This window comes from Drosophila willistoni (genome assembly GCF_018902025.1).
Source record: "Drosophila willistoni isolate 14030-0811.24 chromosome XR unlocalized genomic scaffold, UCI_dwil_1.1 Seg143, whole genome shotgun sequence".
NCBI classification, from domain to species: Eukaryota; Metazoa; Arthropoda; class Insecta; order Diptera; family Drosophilidae; genus Drosophila; species Drosophila willistoni.
The window spans coordinates 7,930,099-7,954,940 of NW_025814056.1; the positions used below are offsets into that span (position 1 = coordinate 7,930,099).

The following is a 24,842-nucleotide window of genomic DNA, read 5'->3' on the forward strand; positions in this document are numbered from 1 at the left end:
AAAGTGTGGCCGAATATCACGACATGTTGAAAAGCACATCAAATGGCATTGCCAGAGACAAAATTTTCTGGGCGGGAAATCGAAATGCGTTGCTGATCAACAAAGTTTTTCAAAATGGATATGGGATATGTATTTGTTTTTAAAATTGTTTTTAAATGTATGTTTTGTTAAATTTAAATTTAAATAATTTTAAGTACATATGTATGAATTAGAGAGCTGCATGAATGAGAGACAAACGATAGTCGAATGAATCCAATCGAATTGAATTCAAATGCAACGCATTTTTTGCGAAATCCTTACATGATAGACAAAAAATAACCCCAAAATAACCAAAGGAACCTTAAAACAAATTGTTATAAAATAATAAGTAATAGGTAAGGTGTCAAAATGCTTTAAAAAGTGAACCTCCTAGGAATACCCTTCCGAACCACACCGAACTCCTTGAAACCACGTCGAACTCGAGCCATTAAGTCGAGCATGCAACAAAAGAGTCGAACATCGAGCAATTGACGCCAACTCATACCGATGATGCCAACCACGAACATTCGCTTGCAACGACATGGCGAATTCGCGCGGCCAAATTGAATATTCGCCTTTGAGTGTGACCAGCTTCGGTAAGACTGAAAACGTCTGATCATACGGACAGTGTAACCGTCTGAATAGTGGGAGCGCCGTGCCGGTATTTCAAGTGTGACAGTGTTTAACAAATGGTGCTGCCACTTGGATTTTGTGTCGGTGCTGCAAAACGGAGTGTCGAATACAACCCTGATTTTTTACCAACACCGACCGCCATATTGCTGCCGAGCTGTCAAAAAATATTTTGCCCTTCTCTTTCTTTCCGGTTAGCGTCATGGTAAGAATTAACAAAGTTTGCTCCGAGTCGGTTGAAAAATGTGAAAAATAAAATGTAATAAATTGTGTTAGATAAATTAAACATGGCCTGAATGTAAAGTAGCCAATGCATTTAATTGAAATAAAAGCCTGTCCTCAAGTTGACATTAATCGGCAAAATGCCCACTAAAAATAATACTTCACGTGGTGGAGCACCACACACACACAAACACACGCACATACATTAACTGCCGCATAGCAAAATAATTCTAATTGTTTTGTATTTCTACGCATTACTAATTACAGCCTTTTGAGAGATTCGTACAAACTGGTCGCATTGCCAAGGCCTCCGCAGGTCCCCTGAAGGGTCGCCTGGTGGCCATTGTTGATGTCATTGATCAAAACAGAGTAAGTCAATACATTTCGATTTGGAGAAGGACTGAGTGTGTGGGGACTTGCCAGCTTGCACATGATGATAATTGTCTTCTTGATAGGAAGTGCCAACTGACACATAAATGAAGCCAAGTTAACCCAACTGAAAAGCAAGACCCAAAGATAAAGTGCCTCACATTACACAGTCCCAACTAGAATCGTTTGTCCAAAAATAAATATGAATACTAATTTGTTTTGCATTACCGCAGGTTTTGGTTGATGGCCCTCTCACCGGTGTTCCCCGTCAGGAATACAGATTGAACAATCTGCATCTGACCAAGTACCGCATCAAGTTCCCCTACACAGCGCCCACACGCATTGTGCGCAAAGTGTGGCAAGATAGCGACCTGAAGGCACAATGGAAGGTCAGCCCATGGTCCGTCAAGGCCCAAAATATCTGCAAGGTAAGCACTTGGAACGACGTACTACCAACTCTCTTGTGTGAATCGCCTGCTGGCTGGATTGGTGACTGTAAATGACACTGTTTCTGTGTGCACATGATGATAATTGAAAGTTCTTGATAGGAATTGCCGGCTGATACATATATGAAGCTAACTCTTGTTTATTTACTGAAAATGCGCCAAAACAGTGTCCAACAGTTAAGTCCAGTGCGGCAGTGACGCCTTCATATCATTTTCTCCTTACATTGCCTCAACTGTTCTGTTTATTAATCGATCACTTTACTATTTCGTTTTAGCGCTCTCAATTGAATGACTTTGACCGCTTCAAGCTGCGTTATGCCAAGCGTCAGCGCAACAAGCTGCTGACCATTGCCTTCAACACACTGAAGAAGCGCACCAAGGCCGATGGCACTCCACGTGTTCTCAAGAAGGATCGTCGTGAGCGTCTGCGTGCCGAAAAAGCCAAGGGTGGCAAGAAGGCTGCTCCAGCCAAGAAGTAAAAACACAACCACAAAAACCCTTTTTAACGAAAAGTAACTGCTTGATGAACATCTAAAACACAACATCATGATGGAGCAAATAAAAAGAAGTGTTATTTTTAGGAAAAACACACGAATCCCTCTTTGCTTTTATTCTATGACAAAAAAAAAAACTAATCGGGGAAGGAATTTTATCATAACACTAACATTTTGAGACAGTCGCCTAACTTGCTGTATGGATAACTTTTATTTCATCATATTGTTGATAATTGTTTGCTTAATGAAGCATTGTCCAAGTTGATTCCCTCCTACACTAACTTCCAAGCGGATAGGAATACGTTCTTATCTCGATATTGCTGGTTCCCTGTATACCAGATAACTTGGGCATTTGTATCCAATAGACAAAAACGTGCTACCCAGATGAATGAAAGAGCACGCTTCCGTCTTTTGGGCGTCCTAATAGTGAGTGAGATGGATGAAATAAAAGTGTATGAGATGGCATGATAAGTTGTTAGTAAAAGTGAGCGAGATGGCAGATGGAATTTCAAGATTCATGGAGTGTTCACTTGGTCCATCTGTTCTTCTCTTCTAATTAAGTTTTAACTAACAGAGATTAGAGGGTTGACATTTAATAGATCGATAATCTGTGTGCAATTCAGTAAAAATGGTACTTTAATGATCTGAAACGCTTAACATAAGTGGATTTCGAAGGTTGAACCGCACAAAATTTAAATTGCGTATAGAGTTCTTTTTTTCCTTTAACAATTTTATTTGCTCCCATGAAACAACATAGAAATATATGTAATTACAAAAAAAAAAAAACAGTCCAATCTTTAAAGCAGTCTACCAAATTAAAATGATCTGACTTGATGGTACAACAATTAGTTAGCCTCGGTCTTGCAGTATATGGTCTTCCAGTTGTTTGGGTGATTGTAACCCAGAAGAATGGGCAAGTGAAGGAACAAGGTAATGTGCTCTCCTTGAATGGACGTCGAGACTTTGACCCAATTACGAAGCCATTCAATCATTTGCTCATTGCTGAGATTAACCGGATTGAGGCCGCGCAAATAGCAGGAGTAGCGCAAGGCGTCCACACTCAAATTGTGGACATCACCTTCTTTGGTTATGGCCTGGTCCATGTAGTGAACTAGAAAGGCATGCTCATGTAGGCGATGACGCTTAAAGATGCTATTCGGTAGGCCATGCATCTTGACCAGATATTTCTGCCGAAAAAGATGAAAGATGAAATTATTGGCTCTTTGTATATATGAGTGTTTAGTATGGGGATCTTACGACATGTTTACGCGACATTCCCAATAGGGAATAGGGACCTTCGGCAAAGATATCTTTCACAGCAATCAATTGCTCGGCAGTGGGATGTGTTCCACTGCCCAGTTGACCTAAGATGCATTCGAATTCGGCATGATTGTGATGTCCGGCCAAGGACTTCAATTTGGCCTGGAGGCAACGGAACACAGACTTGTTATATTGGAGGCGATGCTTCATGTAATAGTTCTGGAAATCTGAACGCTGTTCCAGCGTCCAAAAATGGGATGTGAGAAATGTGCGTGGATACCAAAAGCTATAAAAGATAAAAACAATTTGAATTATTAGTCGGTCAGGTGGATAAATGGGTGAGCTTACACTAGCGGAAAGAATGCATAGCCAACCATTGGCAGAGAGCATCCAATCAAGGCTGGAGCCACTTTCATCATATCTCTGGGCATTTGCATATACAACTCGAGCTCCTGGCGATTTAAGGCACGTATCCCCTGCGGCGAATCGTTAGCAATGCGAGCAATTTTCAAGAAGCGTTTCATGTCTCCAAAGAAATCCTTGACCCCGTCAAAGAAGACATTGTACAGCTGCATGGCCTTGGGGAAATTCTTCTCCAGCACTTTGTCATAGTTCTTAACATAGTTGAAATAGCGTGTGAATATATAATCCTGCATATTGTCCCGCATCTGTTCGCGTTTCGATTTCTGCATATCCTGCGATTCTTTGGGCAACTTCTCATCATCGGAAGTCGAATCCGATGACGATGCTGATGCGGCAGACGATGTCGAGACTGTTGTAGTTTGTTGAGTTGCTCCCACTATGGGAACGTCTTTTGGTTTATTGGCATCCCAGCCAGCTTCATAGATAACCTTGCCCACACTGGTTATCTCGGAGGCGACATTTCTTTTGAGTTGCGGCGGTGCTCCTGTTGTTCCCTCGCCAGCTTGTTGCTGAGATTGGCTGCCAAAGGGGAATCTATGTATACGCATCTTATCACTGTAAATGGTAAATTACAAAACAAATTAAGGTCATCGGCCATGATAGTAATCCCTTAGCAGGGTCGGATGCGGGGGCTAGGGGGTTCACTCACCTGACTATATACAACTGTAAGAGCTGCCGGCGCTCCTGGCGCAAGCACCAGGTGACTCCAGTGCTGGCCAAACGGCCCGCTCGCAGAGCGAACGCCATTTGTTCCTGTGACTTTATGTATTCCTCGCCCTCGCACAATTACGCAACCGGCAATTCGGCAGGACCTGTGGACCTACAGTAATATTATGATAATTGCTCCAATATCAATTTCACATAAGGTATCACTTATACGCTAATACAGTGCCGTCGAAATAGCTCTTTTATGGCTAACTTGAAAATTTAGCTAAAGATTTGCCATATTTCCATGGAAGAGAAAGATGCAAATAACAAAAACTAAATGATCAAATTACACCAAACCTTATGCAATTTAAGTATACAGTTATATTTTTACTTTTTTTCCTGTAGTTATTCATCACCACCTTGCAATTGACCGTTTTCTGGCTAAAAGCCAAAGAGCGGCCAACATCACTAGGCAGACCGGCGATAGATGGCGCTGTTTAATGCAACTGGAAAGGAAAAAATTTGTGCTATGCACATTTAAATAACATACCTTTTGGCTGATGGACGACTTCGCGAATACCGTTATGAAATATAGCACTACCGTTAAATTTAAAATTGACGATTTGAACACTTTATAATTTTGCTTGCCCGATAATGACGAAAAATGCGCGTTAAAAAAGTGAGAGCGTTATAAAAATATTTGAAATATGCGCAATTTTTACCACATAAGCAGTTTTGTGTGCACTGCTTTGTATTTGTAGGTTAATAACAGCTGCTGCTGTTGTTCGGTCGACTACTGGTGATGTTGTGAGGATACGGATTCAAATTTGTTAGTTGACCCGTAGACGTCTGTTGCGTCGGTTGCTTTGTTTGGGCTCGTTTCAAAAAATTTTGTTTCTCTTGTATATAAGTATATAATTTTTGTTTTCGCCTCGTACTAGATGCTGGCTGCAAGCAGCAATAACAATAACAACAACAACAGCAACAACAATAAGAAAAATTAAGCTGAAACACACGCGCCACGGCTAGGCCAACAAAACGAAAAACGTAACTAATCAGTACAAACACCCCCCCGTACCTCTCATCCAAGACCCCTTACCACGAATTTTCTCACTTCTCCTGTGGCACACTTTACTGAAACAACCATCAGTCATCAATGCCAGCTACTTTTGGCCATTTTGTGGCATAAACGGAAACGGAAACGGAAATGTGCGTTAGTTGTTTAGAAGCGTTAAAAGCATGTTGTTGTGGTACGCCTCCTCTCTTTCTCTCTCTCACACACACACAAACACAAACACTTTTTTCTCTGTGTGTGTGTGTGTGTGCGGAAAGAAGACCTTCAATAAGAAATTATAAAACTTAGCGCGTGTCCAAGTTACTTGACTTTCAACTTGTGGCCAAGCAATAGAAGACATTTCCTAATGCATACATACTTATGTATGTGTATACATAAAAGCATTCATACATATGTATATGTATATGCTGTGGTCTACATAAGCATAAAGTTTATACGTATATACTTATGTATATATACATATATTTGTTTGTCTCTTTTATATCTTTGTGTGTACGCGTTCCTTTTTTTTTGCGCTCAGCTTACTTTCAGCTGCTTTCATTTTGCTCCTTTTGCCGATTTACCCATACAATATGTATGCATGTATGTATGTATGTACACCTACGCATGTATGTGAATATATTCTTGTTTACTTATTTATTTGTAAGCATACATATCTTATATTTAGCGAACCAGGAAAACGGCTCAGTTACTCAGTTATTGACACATGCATAATATAACATCGTATAAGGCAAATATGTCGACTAGAATTTCGTAGATAACAACCCAACAATCGACAGACCAAAACAACAGACCCAACCAACCGACAGAGCCGTACCATTGCCACGGCAAAGTTCATAAAAATAGAAATACATACATATGAGAAAGGAAAACAGCAAACAACAACAGCAATAACAACAGATAGAAAAAAAAAACGAAGGAAAATAACTAGCTTACAGTCATAAATGTGTTTATATTTATCTACAGTGGCTTAAACTCTATTTGTATCTAGCTAGGCACTTGTCCTAGGTCTTAAAGAGATGTTCAGCTAGTTCTCATAGGAAATTAAAGTGATTAAGCGACTTATTTTCAATCATTCGAGTTTATTTAAGGTTTCAAGCTGCATATGTAGGTTCTCAATCCAAAGTTTGGAATTATTCAACAATATTAAGGGTACACTATTTTATTAATTCACATCTTAATGTATACCTCACTCCAACTAGTATATCATATTGTTTAGTATAAAACTCTCATATTTTTTTTAGTATAAAACTAAGTAAACATCGTGTCATACGGCAAAATGTTAAGAAATTCAACAAGAAAAACGACTTTAGTATAAAACTAAGTAAGCAATTGAAATCCAATCCGAATTGTGACATTTGACAAGGAAAAATATTAAGAAATTCAAAAGTCGTGTTAAAAATCAAGAAATTACAATGTAATGTCCATAAGCAGAAAGAGGAAAGAATGAGATGCACATATACATAAGTAGAAAATGCATTTGGATAATCGCATACAAATCGTGTTGAATACATGATTTACATGAGAATGTGGTATTAGGCAAATTTGTTATTATTGATGCTCAGAAAGTCCTTTTTTTCCTTTATAAAACAATAAAAATCGGAATAACTTATTTATTTCTTTATTTGAAACCCAGTTTAATAAACTAACTGCAATCTGAAAATGAAGAGATTAAAATTTAGAGAAAAGTTTCTTTCTGCTTGAGTAACTCAGACTCCACTTATTTTTCATCATTTAAATCAAATTTTAAAATTTAAGATTTTGGCTAGAATGAATTGAAGATGCTTAATAATACGATGACAGTTCTTAGATTCTTTTCAATACCAAAATGCCAGTGACTATAATACCTTACAAGACGTTACTAATAAGAACAATAAATAACAGTAAGGATAGATATATATTAGAAGATGCCATTGGAAACCTGCGGGACTAAGTGGGGGCCTATTATGCCCCATCTTAATTTCTTAAACGTTCTAGTCGGCGGATTGCAGATCAGATCCTGAGCTTTTCGACTGTGGGTGTCCATCCCAGAATGTCCTTCAGTTTGTGTCTCTCCGTAGAAATCTTGGGCAACAAAATGGGACATGTTCCGGGTCCTCGGTAATCCCGTTCTGGCACAGGGTGCATTTGAAGCCATTTTCTTTGCCGAAACAGTAAAGGAATCACCTGAGATTACATACATACATACATACATACTTTCAAAGAGTGTCCCTTAAAACGCAGACACTCCTCCTTTCCCTTCAATGCAATTTCATAACCAACACTTTCAAATAGATTTCTTGTAATTTTCATTTTGTCTCTGTCCATTTTGTTAAACTTTTCATTTAATCAAAGAAACAGTGTAATAGATTTAACATTATCAGTTCAATTCCAGCAAAGAGAAACTCCTTTGGAGTTTAGCCTAAAAATCGACCATTTCAAAGATTCGATTTTGTTTTTTTTTCTAAATGTTTGCCATGTGCACCTGGAATAACTTTTCAATGAAAACTTTCACAAAACTTTCTTAATAGCATATTTTAGCTTCTAGTGGAGAAGCTCCAACTCACTAAACTAGATAAATTTCAAAACTAGAAAAGAGAGAAAAGTATTATTAAGTTTGTTTAGAGTTTAATTATGAAATGGAAAAAGAGAAATGCTATTTTTTTTATATCCTTGCTTATACTCTTACTTGTTATTAACTTATTATCAGCTGGAACATTCCATCTAAGCCAACTTATGATTGTTAAATAAATTAATTGCGACCATTATGGTTGATGATAATTGAAAGAGATGTCAGTATTTAAACTAACTAAAGCTTAAAATCAAGCCGTTTAAGATAAATGAAAGATATTCAATTAAATAGAGATAGAAACACTGTGAATTTATGTGCGAGTGTGTGTGCGTGTGTCTGCTTTTGTATGGGTAGTGAAAGGTGTCTACATTGGGGGAGAAATTCAATTGAAGGAAACGTCAATATGTGTGTATTTATGTAGTCGAGCAACCGCAACGAGCATTGTTAGAATATAAATAACACAAATACCTTGACTGCGTAAATAAATAGCTTCAGCACTTTTAACTACATATGTATCTATGGGATACACAGGTTCAAGGATACAATGCCATTATATGTATGTATAATTGACAAATGTATGCAGGTACATACATATGTATGTATGTGTCCTGTGGCCAGTTCCCACGCCTTGCTTATCGTTTGGCCAATAGCATGGGATGACCTCGAATACAATTTAGCCAAATCATACAGCTATTTGTAATTTATGAGCTATAATTTCAATTGAATTGTTTGCCAATGATTCTGCATATTTATGAACAATTTCAAGTTTAATGCCTTTCAATTTCCATTTCCATTTCGCGGCCGCGCGAAACGTGTTCAAACACAATGCTATAAAATTGATTTATTTAAAAATGTTTGCTTTGGCCACAATTCACCACATCAAGATAAAAGCAAAACATTTTCCCATTTCAATTATAAAACCATTGACAGAAAATAATTACGTTCTGCATTCATTTAATGTCTGATCAAATCTTTACTTAAGTTTCCACTCTATTTTCATCCATTCATCTTGGCCATCAAGTTTATTGGCAGTTTATTTCTTGGTGAACAAATAAGTTTATTGTTATTGTTGTTACACCAATGTTGGCCAATAGAACGTTTTCAATATAAGCTCGAACCGATTAAACAATTAGCCCAAAGATGGCCAGAGAGATACACTCGACAAAATGGAAAGTAAATAAATTGTCCGTGAAGAATAAAAATCGATAAAATCTCTTGTGGTTACAGTTTCTAAGCTTCAAACATCTAAGAAGATATTTTAAGTGCATTTACCATCTCTTTAATGTTAAAAACCCTTTTGAGTCAAAGTTAGAATCATTCATATTGAAATTGAAATACATTTTTTGAATATTGTTTGAAGCAATTCAAGCAAAAATAATACAATAGAATATGTAGAATCTATTAAGAAATTTACCTTACTTTTCGATATGGGCCGATTTAAGATGTTAAATGATGGAAATTTATCCCCCAAAAATATGCAATATCAGATAGCTTTAATCTAAATTCGTTTTAGGAAGATTTCTTGTAAAAGAACTAATTTAGTCATTAGATATACAACTAAAGCAAGACAAGAATTTATTGTTTTACTTTTACGGTGTAATCATTTTATTGTCTATTTCTTGATCAACATTAATTGTGACATTGCCCGTTTACCTAATGACATTAACTACATGGGCAATCAATAGAATCAACACAAAAGTGACTAGCTGAATGGCTGGCTGACAGAATATTGGCCTAATTGGCCGATGGCACAGCAAAGTGGCAGCTATGACAACAGCGCAATATAATCGTTAATTAGGCATAAACTTGGGCTGGGAGAGGTTGGATAATGGGCAGGGGCAGTTTAATATTGCAGTTTGCAGGTTCGGTTTTTAAGTGCCGTTAACTGAAAATTGCTTTACAGAATCCGATCAAGTCAAATTGGCAATGGGTACTATATATGTATGTATATGTATGTATACCCAAGTTGCTGTTGTTATAGGGTTAATCATACGCACCGTTGAACCGTAGCAAATTGCATTATATGCTAGAATTTCATTGCAAACAACAACAACTAGAAATTAAACCATTGACAGAGAGCACATGCACACATACAGATACATGCATAGATAAAACTAAAATGGAACGACAAATTGTTGTCGCACTTCTCTAACCCGAATGCAATTGTCTCTTACCTTGACCATGAAATTTGTGTTGAAAGGGTTGCACTTAAAGTTCTCTCTTTCTGTGTGTGTGTGCGTGTGAATTTGGTGAGAAGGTTAAAGTTAATAATCTACTATGATAAAAATTAAACAAAGTATATAATTAGTTTAGATTAAAGTCTGAATTCTTCACCATTGAAAACCATCGAATTCATTGTGTGATCTCTTAGATTTTCAACTCTTTCTGCCTGACTTCTGCTGATTCCAACTCATTTAGAGAAATTTACAGATATATAAATGTGTCCAAGAGTTCAGTTATACATTTTTGTTGTTATTTAGAGATTTACATAATTTACAAATTTTATACCCTTATAAGAATAATATATATATTCATATTGAAAGAGTGGAACCAAAATAATTTAGCTTTGCATTCGAAAGAAACATTAATCGCATTGTTTTAGCATAAACATATTGAGCATATTATAGCCATTATTATATTGTGCCATAAGGAAATCCTTCTAGTTTTACGAAGTCGTGCAAATAATCTTTGAGCAGCTTTTCTTGTTCATTTTTGTCAAGCATTCATAAGCTAAACATTTTTCCCTTAATGCCAACAAAATGCTCACTAGGAGGTGGCGACAATGCCAAAATGCCAAAACGAGAAATGAAAATGAAAACGACGAAATGAAAGGGAAAGGGAAAGGAAAAGGAAAGGCAGAGCAAGGAAGGGAAAAGAAAAGTCGTCAGCGTCGGCGACGGCGACGTGAAGAATGCAAAGCACGCGAAAATGTGTTTAAAAGTGTTGGGGGAAAAAGTTTACAAGAAAAACTATGTGGTCGACAGGATGAGAGGTAACTCTGTATGCAAATTTCAGAGGCACACACACACACACACACACACACAGGAGGATAGCAGTTGCAGTGACTTGCGGTGAGTGTGCGAGTGACAGCCTGGCAGACACCTTGTCAATGTCTTGCGGCAACAAATAACCCGGACCCGAACCGGGACCTACAACAGAGAAGGAGATGGAGACCCACACACACAAGAACGCCAGAAACACAAGCCAAGTGGCAACAGCAACAGACTTTCAGCTGACTGGCTCTGAAACACACACACATACACACGATTTGCCTGCATATACATACGTGTGTGTGTGTGTGTGTGTTGGCCATAAGGAGCAAGTTTAACATGGTTGCTGTGTTGCTTTTTGTTTCTAGGCCTTGAATACGCCGCGGGTGTCACTTTAATGAATCTGAAATGTTGATGTTTCCTTCTGACAAGCAGAGACAGAAATAGAGAGAGACAACAACAGAGCACAGCAAGAACAACAGTAGAGAAAACAAAAACTATAGCATACCTTTTAGCGTGAAATCGGGTATAAAGCAAATGGGAAAGAAGGGAAAGCAACTAAATTAACAAATATAAGAAAATGCCTACGTCAACTCAACCTCTAATTAACTAATCCAAATAAAGAATCATGCCTAATATGTATCTATAGAGGAGGTAAAAATTTTCAATTAGATAATTTTGTAGTTTCTCTGGGTTAGTTTACTTTATCCTCCTTTCATCATAGCCACTTTGGTCTTAGGCAAAATAGATTTTCAACTACTTTATTAATTTTAAGTTAGGTCCATAAAAAATAAGCAAATAGTCTATCAATTTATCAATCAAATCGAGTGTTCAGTTCTTTAATCAAATTGTAAATAAATTCAATCTATGATGATAATGAGTTTGATACCCAAACTTGTTGCCAGCCATTAAGTAACAATTTGTTGAGTTATTTCCGCCACTGACTTTCTTTGAAAGACATTTGGGAAATTCGCCAATTTACAAGGCTCTTGTTAGCAACAAAAAAGAAACAAAAGAAAGGAAGCACAACAATTGCGATGAGCCATAAACATAAATGAGCAATAGAAAAGGAAAAAAAAAACCTAATCAAATCAATGGAACTTTCTTTCTCTATCGTTTAGGTTGGCATCGAGGCCATTGAATGTACTTAAGAACCACTTAATCCTTTTGGCCCTTAGCCATATTTCAACACGTTTTATTGGTAACATAGAAATAGTGTTCTATCATTACCTAGCCCAGAAGTTAAGACCTTTGATCTCTATAAAGATCACCTAATTTATGGGCACCCCAGGAATCAATAATCACGTTTTGGCACTTCGATTTACAAAGTTTCCATGGAGTCAGAAGGTTTATCTTGTGAAAATAATTTCTGCAAAACTTTTATGAAAAGAACTTTTCATAGTTTAAACACTTGGATCGTTACGTCATCCATAATATTTCCATTTTACGATTTGCACTTCACTTTAATTATACTTAATTACTTGGGGAATGGTCTTTTTGTTAGTTCAACCTTTTTTAATCCAACCAGGCATTTAAAAAGGAAACTAATCTTATTTCCCCCACTTCTTGGTAAAAGTGCCATGAAGAAACACAGTTTATAAGATGATGGCTGGCAAAGGAAGGGCTGACGGTTTACGCTGTATGGTTTTGCCACCGATTTGTTGGCTCAATGCACACACACACAGACACAAACACTTGAATGAATATATATGTATGTGTGTGTGTATAAGGGAAAGTGTCGTGGTATGGGAGCGAACATTTTTGGTGCTTAAATAGAAATACAAGTGTGAAAAGAAAGAAGGAATGGGGATGGGATGCCTGTGGCTGCGGTTTATGCCCTCTTCACGTGCCTGGGCCAACGAGCTTCTCTCGCTACAACGAGCTGGGCGCGAGTAAATTGAATTAAGTTTTCATTAAGCAAATAACTTGCAGCTGCCATGAAATTTACAAATTGCATTATTTATTGCACTTTGCAGAGGCGACCCCAAATAAACAATCATCACATAAATATATAATCAAGGCAGACACACACACACACACAGGCGGAAGAAGGACTAGGACAAGGACGAGGAGAAGGAGGAGGTGGTGGTGGCGGTGGTGGTGGAGCAGGCGGCAGGACCACTCCTTGGCTGACGGCCAAGCGGCATGTAAACATTTAAGGGCCCAAAAACTAAGCGAGAAGCGGAGGGAGACAGCAAGTCAGTGCCGTTGAGCGGAAGAAGGATAAGGAGGACGACGAGCAGGTGGAGGAGAAGGAAACCGACGTGGGTGGTGGAGAAGAAGCCATGGCAAAGGCAAACATTTTACAATATTAAGTAGTAACAGCAACAACAACAACAACAACACCCTGAGGTACAACCTGTTGATAAACTACACTAAAGGAACACCCAGCCAATAGAGAGAGAGAGAGAGAGAGGGAGGGAGAGATAGACAGATAAATAAAGACCGAACGAGATATAAGAACAATGGCCATTCACATATTTGACTATGATCATTTTGCCATTAGCGCCATTGTCATTGCCAGCATGCAATTATTATTCTTCCTGATCAACTCTATCCTACACATGGACAAATTGACCGATTTTGCTGGCGGCGTTAATTTCATTATCATCTCGTTGCTGACCTTTTTTCTAGGTCAAATCGATCGGCCATCAAAGGTAAGTGAAATTATTGCAATAACGATAATAATGGGGGGAGTGATATCTTAGAGCAATTTTATTCCTTAACTAATATACACATATATATTTTGATTTTATTTAGCCATAAGTTCTAGAATCCTGATTGTTCTCGTTATACCAAGATACTATAAAAAGACTTTTGGAAAGTAGTTCTTAGACCTCCAAGAAAGCTGTAACTTAAGATATCTAAAACTAGCAGCAAGGAGCAGATTCAAAATAAACAATTAAACAAATTATTATTGTTTTGTCTTTATAAACTTTTTCTTAATGTCAAATTGAAGCAAGATTTGTATTGAATTCGAATTTTCAAAATTCTATTAGTTCTTCTTCCGTTTAAATTTGTCGTAATCGAAATCATTGGGTGAAACCTCAAAAATTCTTTTATTTGGAAGATGATTTGGATATAAAACCTTTTTACGTATTACAAGTAGAAGTTTACTTTAGCTGCACAGAAGTTCATATGTCCTTTTTAGTGCAGCCATTTTGAAATATTTCATTTCTTCAATAAATTCCTAATATATTTGTTTATAATGTAGGTTTTTTGATCGCTAGTTTCTATGTTATAGTGCTACGATCCGAAGTATTGTCACACTTGATCTCAATTCGTCAAAAAAAATGTTAGATAGCAAGTTATATTCCAGTAGATTCCTGATTAATTAACCAGAGGGTCAGTCGAATAGATATTGACTCGTCTTGTCATGCCGATAAAGAATCTATATACATAGCTTGTGGCATCGGATTGTATGATCCGAAGTGATACTTTTTCCCCAGAATGAATGACATAAAATCAAAATGAACTAGACCATAATAAGTCTATATTTAAAATGGTAACTCGATTCTAAGTATAAATAATGTAGCATCTTTAGAGACTGTTGATATGAATCTAGAATATATAAGTATGTACCTGGGATTTATACCACAACAAACTTAAGGTCTTATATTTTCACCGTTTTCTGTGGCTTTTTACTTTGACAGACTTAAATATACCCATTTTAACCGTTAAATAAAAATGCCATTATATTATCATTAACTATAGGAATTTAGAATTTAATATTATAGAATTATTAACATATTTAAAATTTAGAAACCATTCAAATGGTATGTCATGGGCATAGCCTCAATAAACATAAGAAAACTGACGAACAATTTAGAAGTACAAACATTTTGTGCAAAAATGTACAATTACATGTGACGTTTGGTTGTGCGATTGGTTGTGCGTGTGTGTGTTTGTTACGCATATAGGTAGAGGTACGTGAAGAGTTGGCTTATAGTGGTTTAGTGGGCGTGGCATATCAGTGAGTTGTATGTAAGAGTGAGGATTTGTTGTGATTGCAGGTAGATTTGTCTTGGCCAAGATTATAGGTGTGTAAGTGTATGGTGTGTGTGTGTGTGTGTGTGTGTTTAAGTGTGTGTGTAAGTGTGTTTGTGTGGATCAGAGGTAGGGGTTTGCTTATTTACTTTTGTCCTTTTCATTGGGAAATTGATACTTGAATCTCTGGTCATTACTGAGCGCTGTCCAGGCACGAGCCCCATCCATGATTACGTCTGACAGCTTTGACGTCGAAGTGGTATGTTTGCGGACATACAAGTACAAAAATCTTAAGTAATTAGTTCTCATTGAATTTAATCGCTTATACGACTTGTATTTTGCCACTTCTGCTTGTAGGCGTTTTCGGTCTGTTGGTTTCCTTTTTTTATTTGTTGTTGTTGTTGCTGTTGCTGTTCCTGTTGGTTTTGGTTTTGTTGTTCTTGGTTTAATTCGAGGAGGTGCCTTGAAAGGGCGTTTCGGGCCATCCTGGAGATTTTGGGTTTCCATGTTACCCAATTCATTCCAAGTCTCTGCTGCACGAACCGCCGTCGCTGCTACTGTAAAAACCGTCTCTACTGCTGCACGAACCGTTCCTGCGGATGGCATATTTTCCATGCAAGTCACAATATCACTTGGTCCTCCTGCTCGGAGGAAATTTGGCTGCCAATTGAAGATTGGTTCTGTAATGTCTATGCCGGATGATCCTGATCCCGATGAGGATGAAGATGGATCGGCTCCCGCTGTAGATGGGGCTCCCGCTGTAGATGGGGCTCCAGCTTTACCTTTACCGTTCCACTTGCGATTCATCGTTTCTTGAACTTCCTGAGATGTCTAGACTTTAGCTTGTCCTTTGTGAACCAACGATTTTTCAACTTACTCTGACTTGGGGTTTTCTTCTTGTGATTTTTCTTTTAGTGTGTTTTTTGTTATATTTTTTGTTGATATTTAAGCGCTTTTTTTTAAATTTTTTTGTTGATATTGTTATTTTTTAGTTTTTTTTTGATGTTTTTGCCGAAATTTTTTTGTACTTTTTTTGTTTATATTTTATGCGCTTTTTTTAAATTTTTTGTTGATATTTTAGGCGCGTTTGTTCAATTTTTTTTGTTGATATTTTGAATGTTTTTAAAGTTTTTTTTTTTATGTTTTTTGAGGAAATTTTTGTTGTACTTTTTTTGTTGATATTTTATGCGCGTTTGTTTAATTTTTTTTGTTAATATAATAAGCGCGTCTTTTCTAAATTTTTTTGTTGATATTTTAAGTATGTATTTTTAAAGTTTTTTTTTTATGTTTTTTGCTGAAATTTTGTTGTACTTTTTTTGTTGTTTTTTTTTAGCGCGTTTTTTTTTAAGTTTTTGTTGATACTTAGTGTTTTTAGTTGAAATTTTGATTTACTTTTTTTCTAAATACTGGTTTAGGATTTTTTGTTGTTGTTGTCGTTTAGAGTTTTCTTATTTGTTTATGTTGGAGCTCCAATATACTTATGTGTGTTTGCCACTGGGATTCGGTTTAGAATGATAAACTTAAGGAATGAAGGCAACCAGGTAAACTTTTTGAGGCTGAAAACTACGTTTCAAATTTGAAGTTTTGTCTCCCGGCTACTTTGATTTCCCATTTAGGTTTTACAGCCGATTACACTATTGAACAAAAAATTGTATTCTCATATTAGCGTTATCGATAACACTAGGTAACAAAATAAAAAAAATTTCTCAGACATTGGGATGTAATTGTTATTTCCTAGTCTGTTATGTCTTAAAAGTGTGGAAACCACCAAATATTCCCCATAAATTTTGCGGATTACATACTTATTTTTTACCATTGATCTTTGAATTCCATTCAATATTAGGATTAGCAAACACATAATGACAAATAGCTAAGCTATTTTTAGAATTCGCCACAAGCTTAGTCTTGGCCAAAAGGAGTAGGTGCTTTAATTGGCGGCAATTGTTACATTGCCAAGTTGGCTAGAGAGTAAAAATTAAAACTTGATGTAACGTATACGCCGAATAGGTTAGCTAGAGTAATAAATATATAAGTTAAAACTTTAAATGTATAACGTATACGCAACGTATGTTGCCAAATGTGTTTAAACCATAGTTCGCAAATGACAGTTGATCGTTTTTTCTTATATGCTACGCGTCGTATCATAACCGAAAAGATTGTCCAGAAACGATCTCGCTCTGAGCGGCTCTCTTTGTTTTGTTTTGAATTGGTTTTTGTCAAGCGCTTTGCATTGACTCATTTGTGTGATGCTCTCAAATGAGTGTCGCGTAAAAAGCAATACGATTTTCGATCACACAAAGAGTCTCAACAAAAGACAGTTTGACTAAAAAACTCAACAGAAATGATCTTTGCCTTTCGTGTGCATGTAAATACGAACGCATCAATCGCGTGTGTTTACCCATACATACGCAAAAGACAATTTGCTTCATTTAACTCAAGCAATCGATCAGTGTTTGACTTGAGCGAAACGAAAACAGAAATAACTGTCTCGATCAGAGCGCGAGCGAGCTAAGTCAGTCGCGACAAAAACAGTTTCTGTCTGAGTTTTTTTTATTGTGTGAGTGAAAGACACTTATTTGCAGACAATGGAAAAGTGTTTAAAATTTCTCGTTAAATAATCGTGTTAATCGTTTCATACAGATTTATAAAGAAATATGCATAAATGTTTTGAATTAGTTAATTAATTTCTAAGCAATTCAATTAACAATTACAGTGAAATGTGTCTGTGTGTGTGTGTATATATTAATTGTCTTTATTAAATTTGCTCACAAACCAAAAACGAATGCATTAGAAATTAAGTTTAAACGCCTGATCCTGGATGCCAGGCTGGCATCAAGGACATTGCTATCGAACAACCTTGTAAATAGATCTCTTGACGGTAACTGATAGCCCTTTTCTAATTTTTTTTCCGTTTCTTAATTTTCTTTGGCTTATGGCCAATATTCTCAGTTGGCTTAAGTGGAAGATGGCAAGTCGCACCGAAATTTAACAGCAATTTAAAACTAAACTAGTGAACTAGGAAGCCAATGGGTATGAATGAGTGTGTGGGCATTGGTGGCCGGGCGGAGGAGATGATAAGGGAGAGGAAGTGAAAGAAGAGTGGTTAGCGGTTTTGGTTGCTTGCTGACATTGAAAACTGAATTTTGCATACGCACGCAGACACAAACACAAATACTAGCACACACACACACACACACAAATACATAGTCATTGCCTTGCTTGCTGGCAAACAAAAGGTTACGCCCAGGCAAGGCCCATTGGCTTTTTTTTTTCTTCTCTATTTTGCACTGTTGTTGCCTGCGCCTGCATGACCTTGGCGTACGTGAGGGCCCTTCATCTGTCTGTCTCTCTCTCTCTCGCTCTCTCAGTTTCTCTCTCTCTCTCTCTGTTCCACTGTCTGTCTGTCTGTTTGTCTGTCTAGTTGGTTGGCTGGGTGGTTGGGATGTCTGGGTCTGCCTAAGCTCCCTGCTAACTAACGGCTCTTTACAAAGAGAATTGTTGCCCAGCTAGTTACCAAATTGATGGCAAACAAAGTCTTAATTAAATACTTAAATTCAATATCGTAAATTTCAAGCAACTTAAGCCTTTTGCTCTTTGTCTTTTAATCTTTATATACATTTACTTTCAATCGTTAAATTTACATAGTTAAATTAAAAGTTTCTTAGATAAACTTTTCCCAACTGTATTATTATTAGTTTCTCATTCTTTATTTGGGTTATTATATTAATCAAACTTTATACTAAATATCCAAAAATTGTAATTTAAGTTTGAAAAGTTATTGACAATTGAAATTTCTTTGTATATTATCCAAAACTGGGGCGAATTTTGCATGCCTTTCATCATTTGGCCATCCATAAAGTATACGCACTGTATGCCTGCTAAACTAATATCAATATGAATACAAAATTTTGATAATTGTTGAAAAAATTATCGACCTAACTGATGTAGTCCTATCTATATTGACCTTGTTTTATCTGCTTATAAAAATGAGTGCGTTCCTTTAATGTTATACAAACAAAATGTCTATTTAATATTATAAATCTAAAATGTAAATCACCATAACGACTTGAGATATCAGGATTACTCTTGAGTTTGATTGTTAGATAAAGTTTATAACATCCTCCATTAATTGTTGATCATAGCTAAGACAAAACAATGTTTGTATTTTCCTTGATCTTGACCTTTTCTCCTTAGTCTACATATATCTCTCAAAAATCATTGTTTTAGAATTTATTGGTTTTCTTTAACTAAACTTTTTATAATAAAGTAAATTTAGACACTTTTGTATATCTTTATAATATAGATTATAGTATATAGATACAAAGAACCAAACAAAACTCATAAAATTCGATAGGAAACGCAAACCATGGGACCTATTTTTACAACAATAATAGTAACATTTGATGACTATCTCATAAAGAACAAATTAAAATAGTTTAGCTGACTTTTATGACCGCACACAAACACACACGAATCGATCGTAAATTAAACTCGGTTTACCCTATCAAAGTTTCACGTTAAATGCATGCAATGCAAAATGATTTTAAAGCATGCTTTCATTTGCTGCCTTCCTTCCTCAAAGCCCTTTTGCAAGGACGGAAACGGAAGTGATGTTGCTGTTGTCGTTGCCATTGCCATTGCTGCTGCTGTTGCTGTTGCTGTTGCTGCTGCTGCTGTTTGTTGCTATTGTCATTGCTTGTGGTTGTTGTTGTTGTTGTTGTTGTTGTTGCTGGTTGCACAGTATAGAATTGCTGTCGTCCATCCACGCCCACATAAAAATGCTTTATTGCATTTGTATTCAGTTGGTTGCATCGCTGCTGCTCCTTGTCGATGGTTTATCGCCAGCTCTTTTTATAAATCGAGCAATAAAATTGCTTAAGCCTTGACTCAATCAAGTCATGTATGTACTTACAATATAGACTAAATGAAAAATGGTTAGCAACAAAACGAAACCGTCTGTCTCTCTTTCTCTCTCTCTCCTGGTCCTCTCTCTGTCTCTATTTGGATGTATGTGTGTCTGTATCCGTACTATCTGTCCCATTAGGCTATCAATTGTATAAATTGTTTGCTGATGGCATCCAATACCCAATCCCCTTTTAAGAGCTTCAACCCTCATACCCAGCCCCAGCCCCAGCCATGTGACCTCAGTTTTGACTGCTGCTGGCGTTTTATTATTTTTCATTCTGTGTTTTTTTTTTTTTGTATTCTGCTGACGGCGATGTTATTTTTAGTGCCTGGACTTTGGTTTAGCATATTCACTGTCATTGACAAAGCAATTTAATAGTGTTACGCTTGGTTTTCCTTTTTGGGTTTAAGCTGTTTTTACTTGTTTCCTTTTTTTGTTTGCATATTTCATAAGCCCTTTGAATGGTCTGGCAGCTACCAATGTCATTTATAAATATGTAAAATATCGTCCACTTGCAGTCGAATTCATTCATTATTTAACAAATGACTAAAGTCAGCAGAGCACATACATATACATACATCTATGTATAATATATATATTATATATACCTTACATAGACTTGCAGTCGTGCGTGTACTGACTTTTTATTTATGCAAAATTCGCATGACCACCCCAAAAAGCGGTTTCTCTACAAAAAAAAATTAAAAAACAACAGAACAGAAAACAGAAAACCAAAAAAAGCAGCGGCAGAAAGGCAAACCACTGGGGGGCGTCTATGAAAAATTCGTGCAAATTGCTCGTCAGGCCATAAATACCAAATAAAAAGTGACGGCCACTTGATTCGCAAAGACGAATACCAAATGCCCTTGTTGGAAATTTCATAGAAATTGAATCGCATATAAAAAAGTCCCTTTTCATTTCCTATCTGTATAAATCTTAGCGCTCTGTCGTCTTTCTTCTGAAAACCAATGAATAAAGTCACCAAAAACCAGACAGATGGAAACGTTTTCAAGCCCATAAACTATATATATATATATATTCTTGATCAGCATCAATCAATCAGTTAAGCAAAGATTTTCTATAAAAAACAAAGAGTATATGGTGAGAGTGAAATAAATGATTTCAATGCAATGCTGATGGGGCGCCATTGCCATCAAGTGCAGATGTATGTGTGCGTGTGTGTGTGTGTGTGTGTGTGTGTGTGTGTGTGTGTGTAGTTGATGCACGCCACTTGGCAATTTAACCTGTAGTTTTTAAGTGGCCTGGGTTTTTGGTTAATTTTGGGGGTGGTGCAGACGCCTGCTCTACTCCACTCCACTCCACTCCACTGTGGATGCAAGACCATTATGACCACTTACTCTACTCATTTGCAGGCCTACGATAGTCGCCAATTGATGGTGACATTCTTTGTGTGCCTATGGGGTGCCCGGCTCTCCGGATATTTGCTATATCGCATCATCAAATTGGGACGAGACAAGCAATTCGAGGATACTCGTCGAAATATAATACGCTATGCAGTTTTCTGGACATTTCAGGTGAGTGCATGGAAGGGCATGGAAGGTCCTGAGCATGGAGTATAAATTGCGTCAGCATTGGCATCATCCACTTTTCAATTTCACTTTCAATGACACACAGAGACAGAGACAGAGAGAGAGAGATAGAGACAGTGACAGAGCCTTCAACTTGGCCCGTTCAAAAATCAATCAATGTGTCAGTAATTGGCATGTGTGCCAAAGGGTTCTTTTACATATTTTAGCACTTGTCACCCCTCCCTTCCTCCCTCCCACCAAGCATTTACACATAACCCACAATGCAAGTGTCAACGTGATGGTTGTGGGTGGGGAGGGGAGGGGAAAAGTCGGTACAACAATTAAAATGCCGTTTTGCCAAGCCATGACACATGTGGGTGACGCCTGCTACTAAACGTTCTAATGGTTTGCGGTGTCCTTCGTTGTCTCCGTGTCTCTCCTGTCTGTCTCTCTGTCTGTTGCATGTTCTGCAGTCATTTTGTATACGAAATTTCTTTCCCATTTTTTTTTTTTTTGTTTGGGAGGCAATTTGCCAATGCAATTACAAATCTCACTTGTTGATGATATATAGGTGTGTATATGTATGTGTAACCATTATTACAGGCCGTTTGGGTGTATATTGTGTCACTGCCCGTCATAATCATCAATTCACCGCGTCATTCGCAACCGCATGCACCAAAAACAATGACCACATTGGATTCAACTGGAACCGTGATGTTTGTTGTTGGTCTGTTGGCCGAAACTTATGCCGATTTGCAAAAATTCTCATTTCGCCAGGATCCAGCCAACCAGGGCAAATTTTGCAATGATGGTAATGATGATGATGATGATGATGATGATGATGATCCCTTTGCCCTTTAACCATTATAATTTTATTTTTATTTTACTGACCAGGCCTTTGGAGCGTTTCACGACATCCAAATTATTTTGGCGAGGTAATCATATGGTGGGGCATCTTTGCCATATCACTAAACGTTATAAGTGGTCATGAATGGGTAGCGATTGCATCGCCAATATTTACCACATTAATTATACTGTTTTTATCGGGCATACCATTACGGGAACGGAGTGCCGATGAGAAGTACAAAGAGTAAGTTCATCCACATTAGTGTGTGGCCGAGGAGGGTAAATATGGTAATGGTGATTCTGTTTGTCTTTTGTTGTCCACAGTCAATTGGAGTATCGCAAATATAAGGCCTCCACCTCACCACTGATACCTGTGCCGCCGGCGGTATATGTAGAAGTGCCAAGTGCTTTGAAGTTTATATTATGCTGTGAATTTCCCATATACGACAGCATGCGTATACAAAAGGATTTGAGCCCGTATTCATTGTCGATAGCTCGCTCCCATTCGCATATATAGCAGTCAGTGGCCCATTCCAGCAGTGCAGCAGCTGGCATGGGTACTGGATCCAATATCGGTGGACATTCGCTGCATAGGGGCCATTGTTATAGGGCAAATGGTGGCGATGCCGAGAGCCATCACAATTGCGGTGGCAGTTGCCGCAATGTTCATGTGAAAACCAATCCCTATCAATGTGAGGCAGGCTATGGTAACTATACGGGGCAACATGCCTACGGTCCTGATAACGATGATGATGCCGTTTGTGATGGCGATGGCGATGCCGATGGCGATGGCAATGGCCTCGTCGATGATACAGATACAGATGATGGTGGCATCTATATGATGGGTCCAACGTGCTCCAGCAGCAAGGCCAACATTAGCAAGGCAACACACAAGACACACTATTTCGATGCTGGCGGCGGTGAGGTGCAGGTGGAGGTGGAGGTGGATGAGGAAGAGCCAACACCGGTTAAATGCACCTACCTAGCCGAGGAGGAGCTGGCCTCCGACTATGATGAGGATATACCACCCATTGACCTAAGCAAGGCCACAAGTGTGGAGAGTTTTGGCACTCGAGTGCGAACCGAGCAGTCCGTGAATGCCGAGGGAATGCCCGTGACCGTGACGACGATTTTGTGATTGCAACAACATATGGAAGAAGCTGAAGCTCTATTGTGAGAGCCTCCATGCTAAATTCCATGATGTTTTTATTTATTTTTTTAATATTTTTTGTATGTTGTACATAAGCTTAAAGCGCCCCCAGCCATGCGTTTGAGCTTTGATTTTAGTTTTCTTTTTGATAAACCGTAATGCCAAAGGAAAAAACAAAACAAAAAAAGTAAAACATTAAATTAATTACCAAACAAACCAACAACAAAATATTCACAGCTGATGGAAATGCTTTAGTCTCTTAAAAGATACAAAAAACCATACATACATAAAATGAAATTTGCTCAAAATAACTAATGTGCCTCTTATAACTCTTAGATTGTTGCACTCTTTCAAAGTTTATAAATTAGTCTCTCTTCCCAGCATAAACAAAAAAAAAAAGAAAAAACAAACTGTTAAGCCCCTTTCCTCCCTCTAAAATGGAAAGAATACCGAGTATATAACCTTGTCCACAGATACAAAACCAAAGTAATACATATAGCCAGAAAATCGAAACTAACTATATTTTCTTACGGTATCAGAATACACCACATTACACACACACACACACACACACACCTACACCCCACCAAGTACAAGAAAAAAAAAATACAAAAATAAAAAACAAAACCGAAACATATCCCAAAGAAAAGGTAACCCACACGCTCTATACTGAATTTGAAGTACAAGACAAACAAAATAAACAATTAATAAATAAAAAATAAAAACAAAAATAAAGGATAAAATTTGTTAACAAACAGAACTTGAAGAACAATGATGAAATGATGATGAAAAATGTTCTGTAAGCCATTGTTATTTTATATACAAAACAAAACGAAAAACAAAAAAAAACCAAAAAATAAGAAATTAAACACAAATCGATATCGAAATTGTGTTGTAGATAAATACATATACATACATATGTATGTATGTATGTATGTATTCTTATACTAACTAAAAAAACCAACTATATAATCTTAATAAAACAATACTGTATGTATGTATGTGTCTGTGTCTAGTTTGTGTATCAAAATGTTAAGCAGTATTATGAAAAGAAAGCATTGTACCTTGATAAATTATAAAAACAAGAAAAAGTAATAAAGAATGAAGAAATGAAAATATATATATATACATATATATAGATACAAATTGATTTTGCTTCATTTATTTGGTTACTATGAAATCAATGGAATATCATTCTTCTATCTAAGCCAATTGATAATTTCGATGTGAGAGATTAAACGAATTAGGCCAATTGTTTATGAAATTATCTTGCGGATACTTTTTTTTATTGAAAAATA

General features: G+C 37.1%; 5 protein-coding genes across 5 annotated transcripts; 2 read left to right on the forward strand and 3 right to left on the reverse strand.

The window, feature by feature from the left end:
- Nucleotides 1-769: 769 nt before the first annotated feature.
- On the forward strand, nt 770-2,280 carry LOC6645340 (60S ribosomal protein L14; the record flags this gene model as incomplete). Its single annotated transcript, XM_023177508.2, has 4 exons — nt 770-853; nt 1,138-1,239; nt 1,473-1,667; nt 1,961-2,280. Coding segments are annotated over 4 exons (585 nt in total), but the record flags the coding sequence as incomplete, so codon positions are not given.
- A 562-nt stretch (nt 2,281-2,842) lies between these two features.
- LOC6645343 (LETM1 domain-containing protein 1) lies at nt 2,843-5,323 on the reverse strand. Its single transcript, XM_015177815.3, has 5 exons — nt 5,061-5,323; nt 4,512-4,682; nt 3,788-4,417; nt 3,437-3,725; nt 2,843-3,366 (listed from the first exon to the last, which is right to left on the reverse strand). The coding sequence occupies exons 2-5, from the start codon at nt 4,607-4,609 to the stop codon at nt 3,025-3,027; spliced, it is 1,359 nt and encodes a 452-aa protein (XP_015033301.1). The 5' UTR covers nt 4,610-4,682; nt 5,061-5,323; the 3' UTR covers nt 2,843-3,024.
- A 2,155-nt stretch (nt 5,324-7,478) lies between these two features.
- LOC124460662 lies at nt 7,479-8,053 on the reverse strand. Its single transcript, XM_047011960.1, has 2 exons — nt 7,782-8,053; nt 7,479-7,725 (listed from the first exon to the last, which is right to left on the reverse strand). Exons 1-2 carry the CDS (start codon nt 7,890-7,892, stop codon nt 7,486-7,488), a joined length of 351 nt encoding a protein of 116 aa, XP_046867916.1. The 5' UTR covers nt 7,893-8,053; the 3' UTR covers nt 7,479-7,485.
- Nucleotides 8,054-13,213: 5,160 nt separating this feature from the next.
- On the forward strand, nt 13,214-23,718 carry LOC6645344. Its single transcript, XM_023177345.2, is given in 5 exon segments — nt 13,214-13,783; nt 21,393-21,554; nt 22,152-22,359; nt 22,443-22,638; nt 22,719-23,718. Coding segments are annotated over 5 exon segments (1,572 nt in total). The 5' UTR covers nt 13,214-13,591; the 3' UTR covers nt 23,533-23,718.
- LOC26530277 lies at nt 14,825-16,098 on the reverse strand. Its single transcript, XM_015177850.3, has 2 exons — nt 15,991-16,098; nt 14,825-15,935 (listed from the first exon to the last, which is right to left on the reverse strand). Exon 2 carries the CDS (start codon nt 15,918-15,920, stop codon nt 15,255-15,257), a length of 666 nt encoding a protein of 221 aa, XP_015033336.1. The 5' UTR covers nt 15,921-15,935; nt 15,991-16,098; the 3' UTR covers nt 14,825-15,254.
- Nucleotides 23,719-24,842: the final 1,124 nt, after the last annotated feature.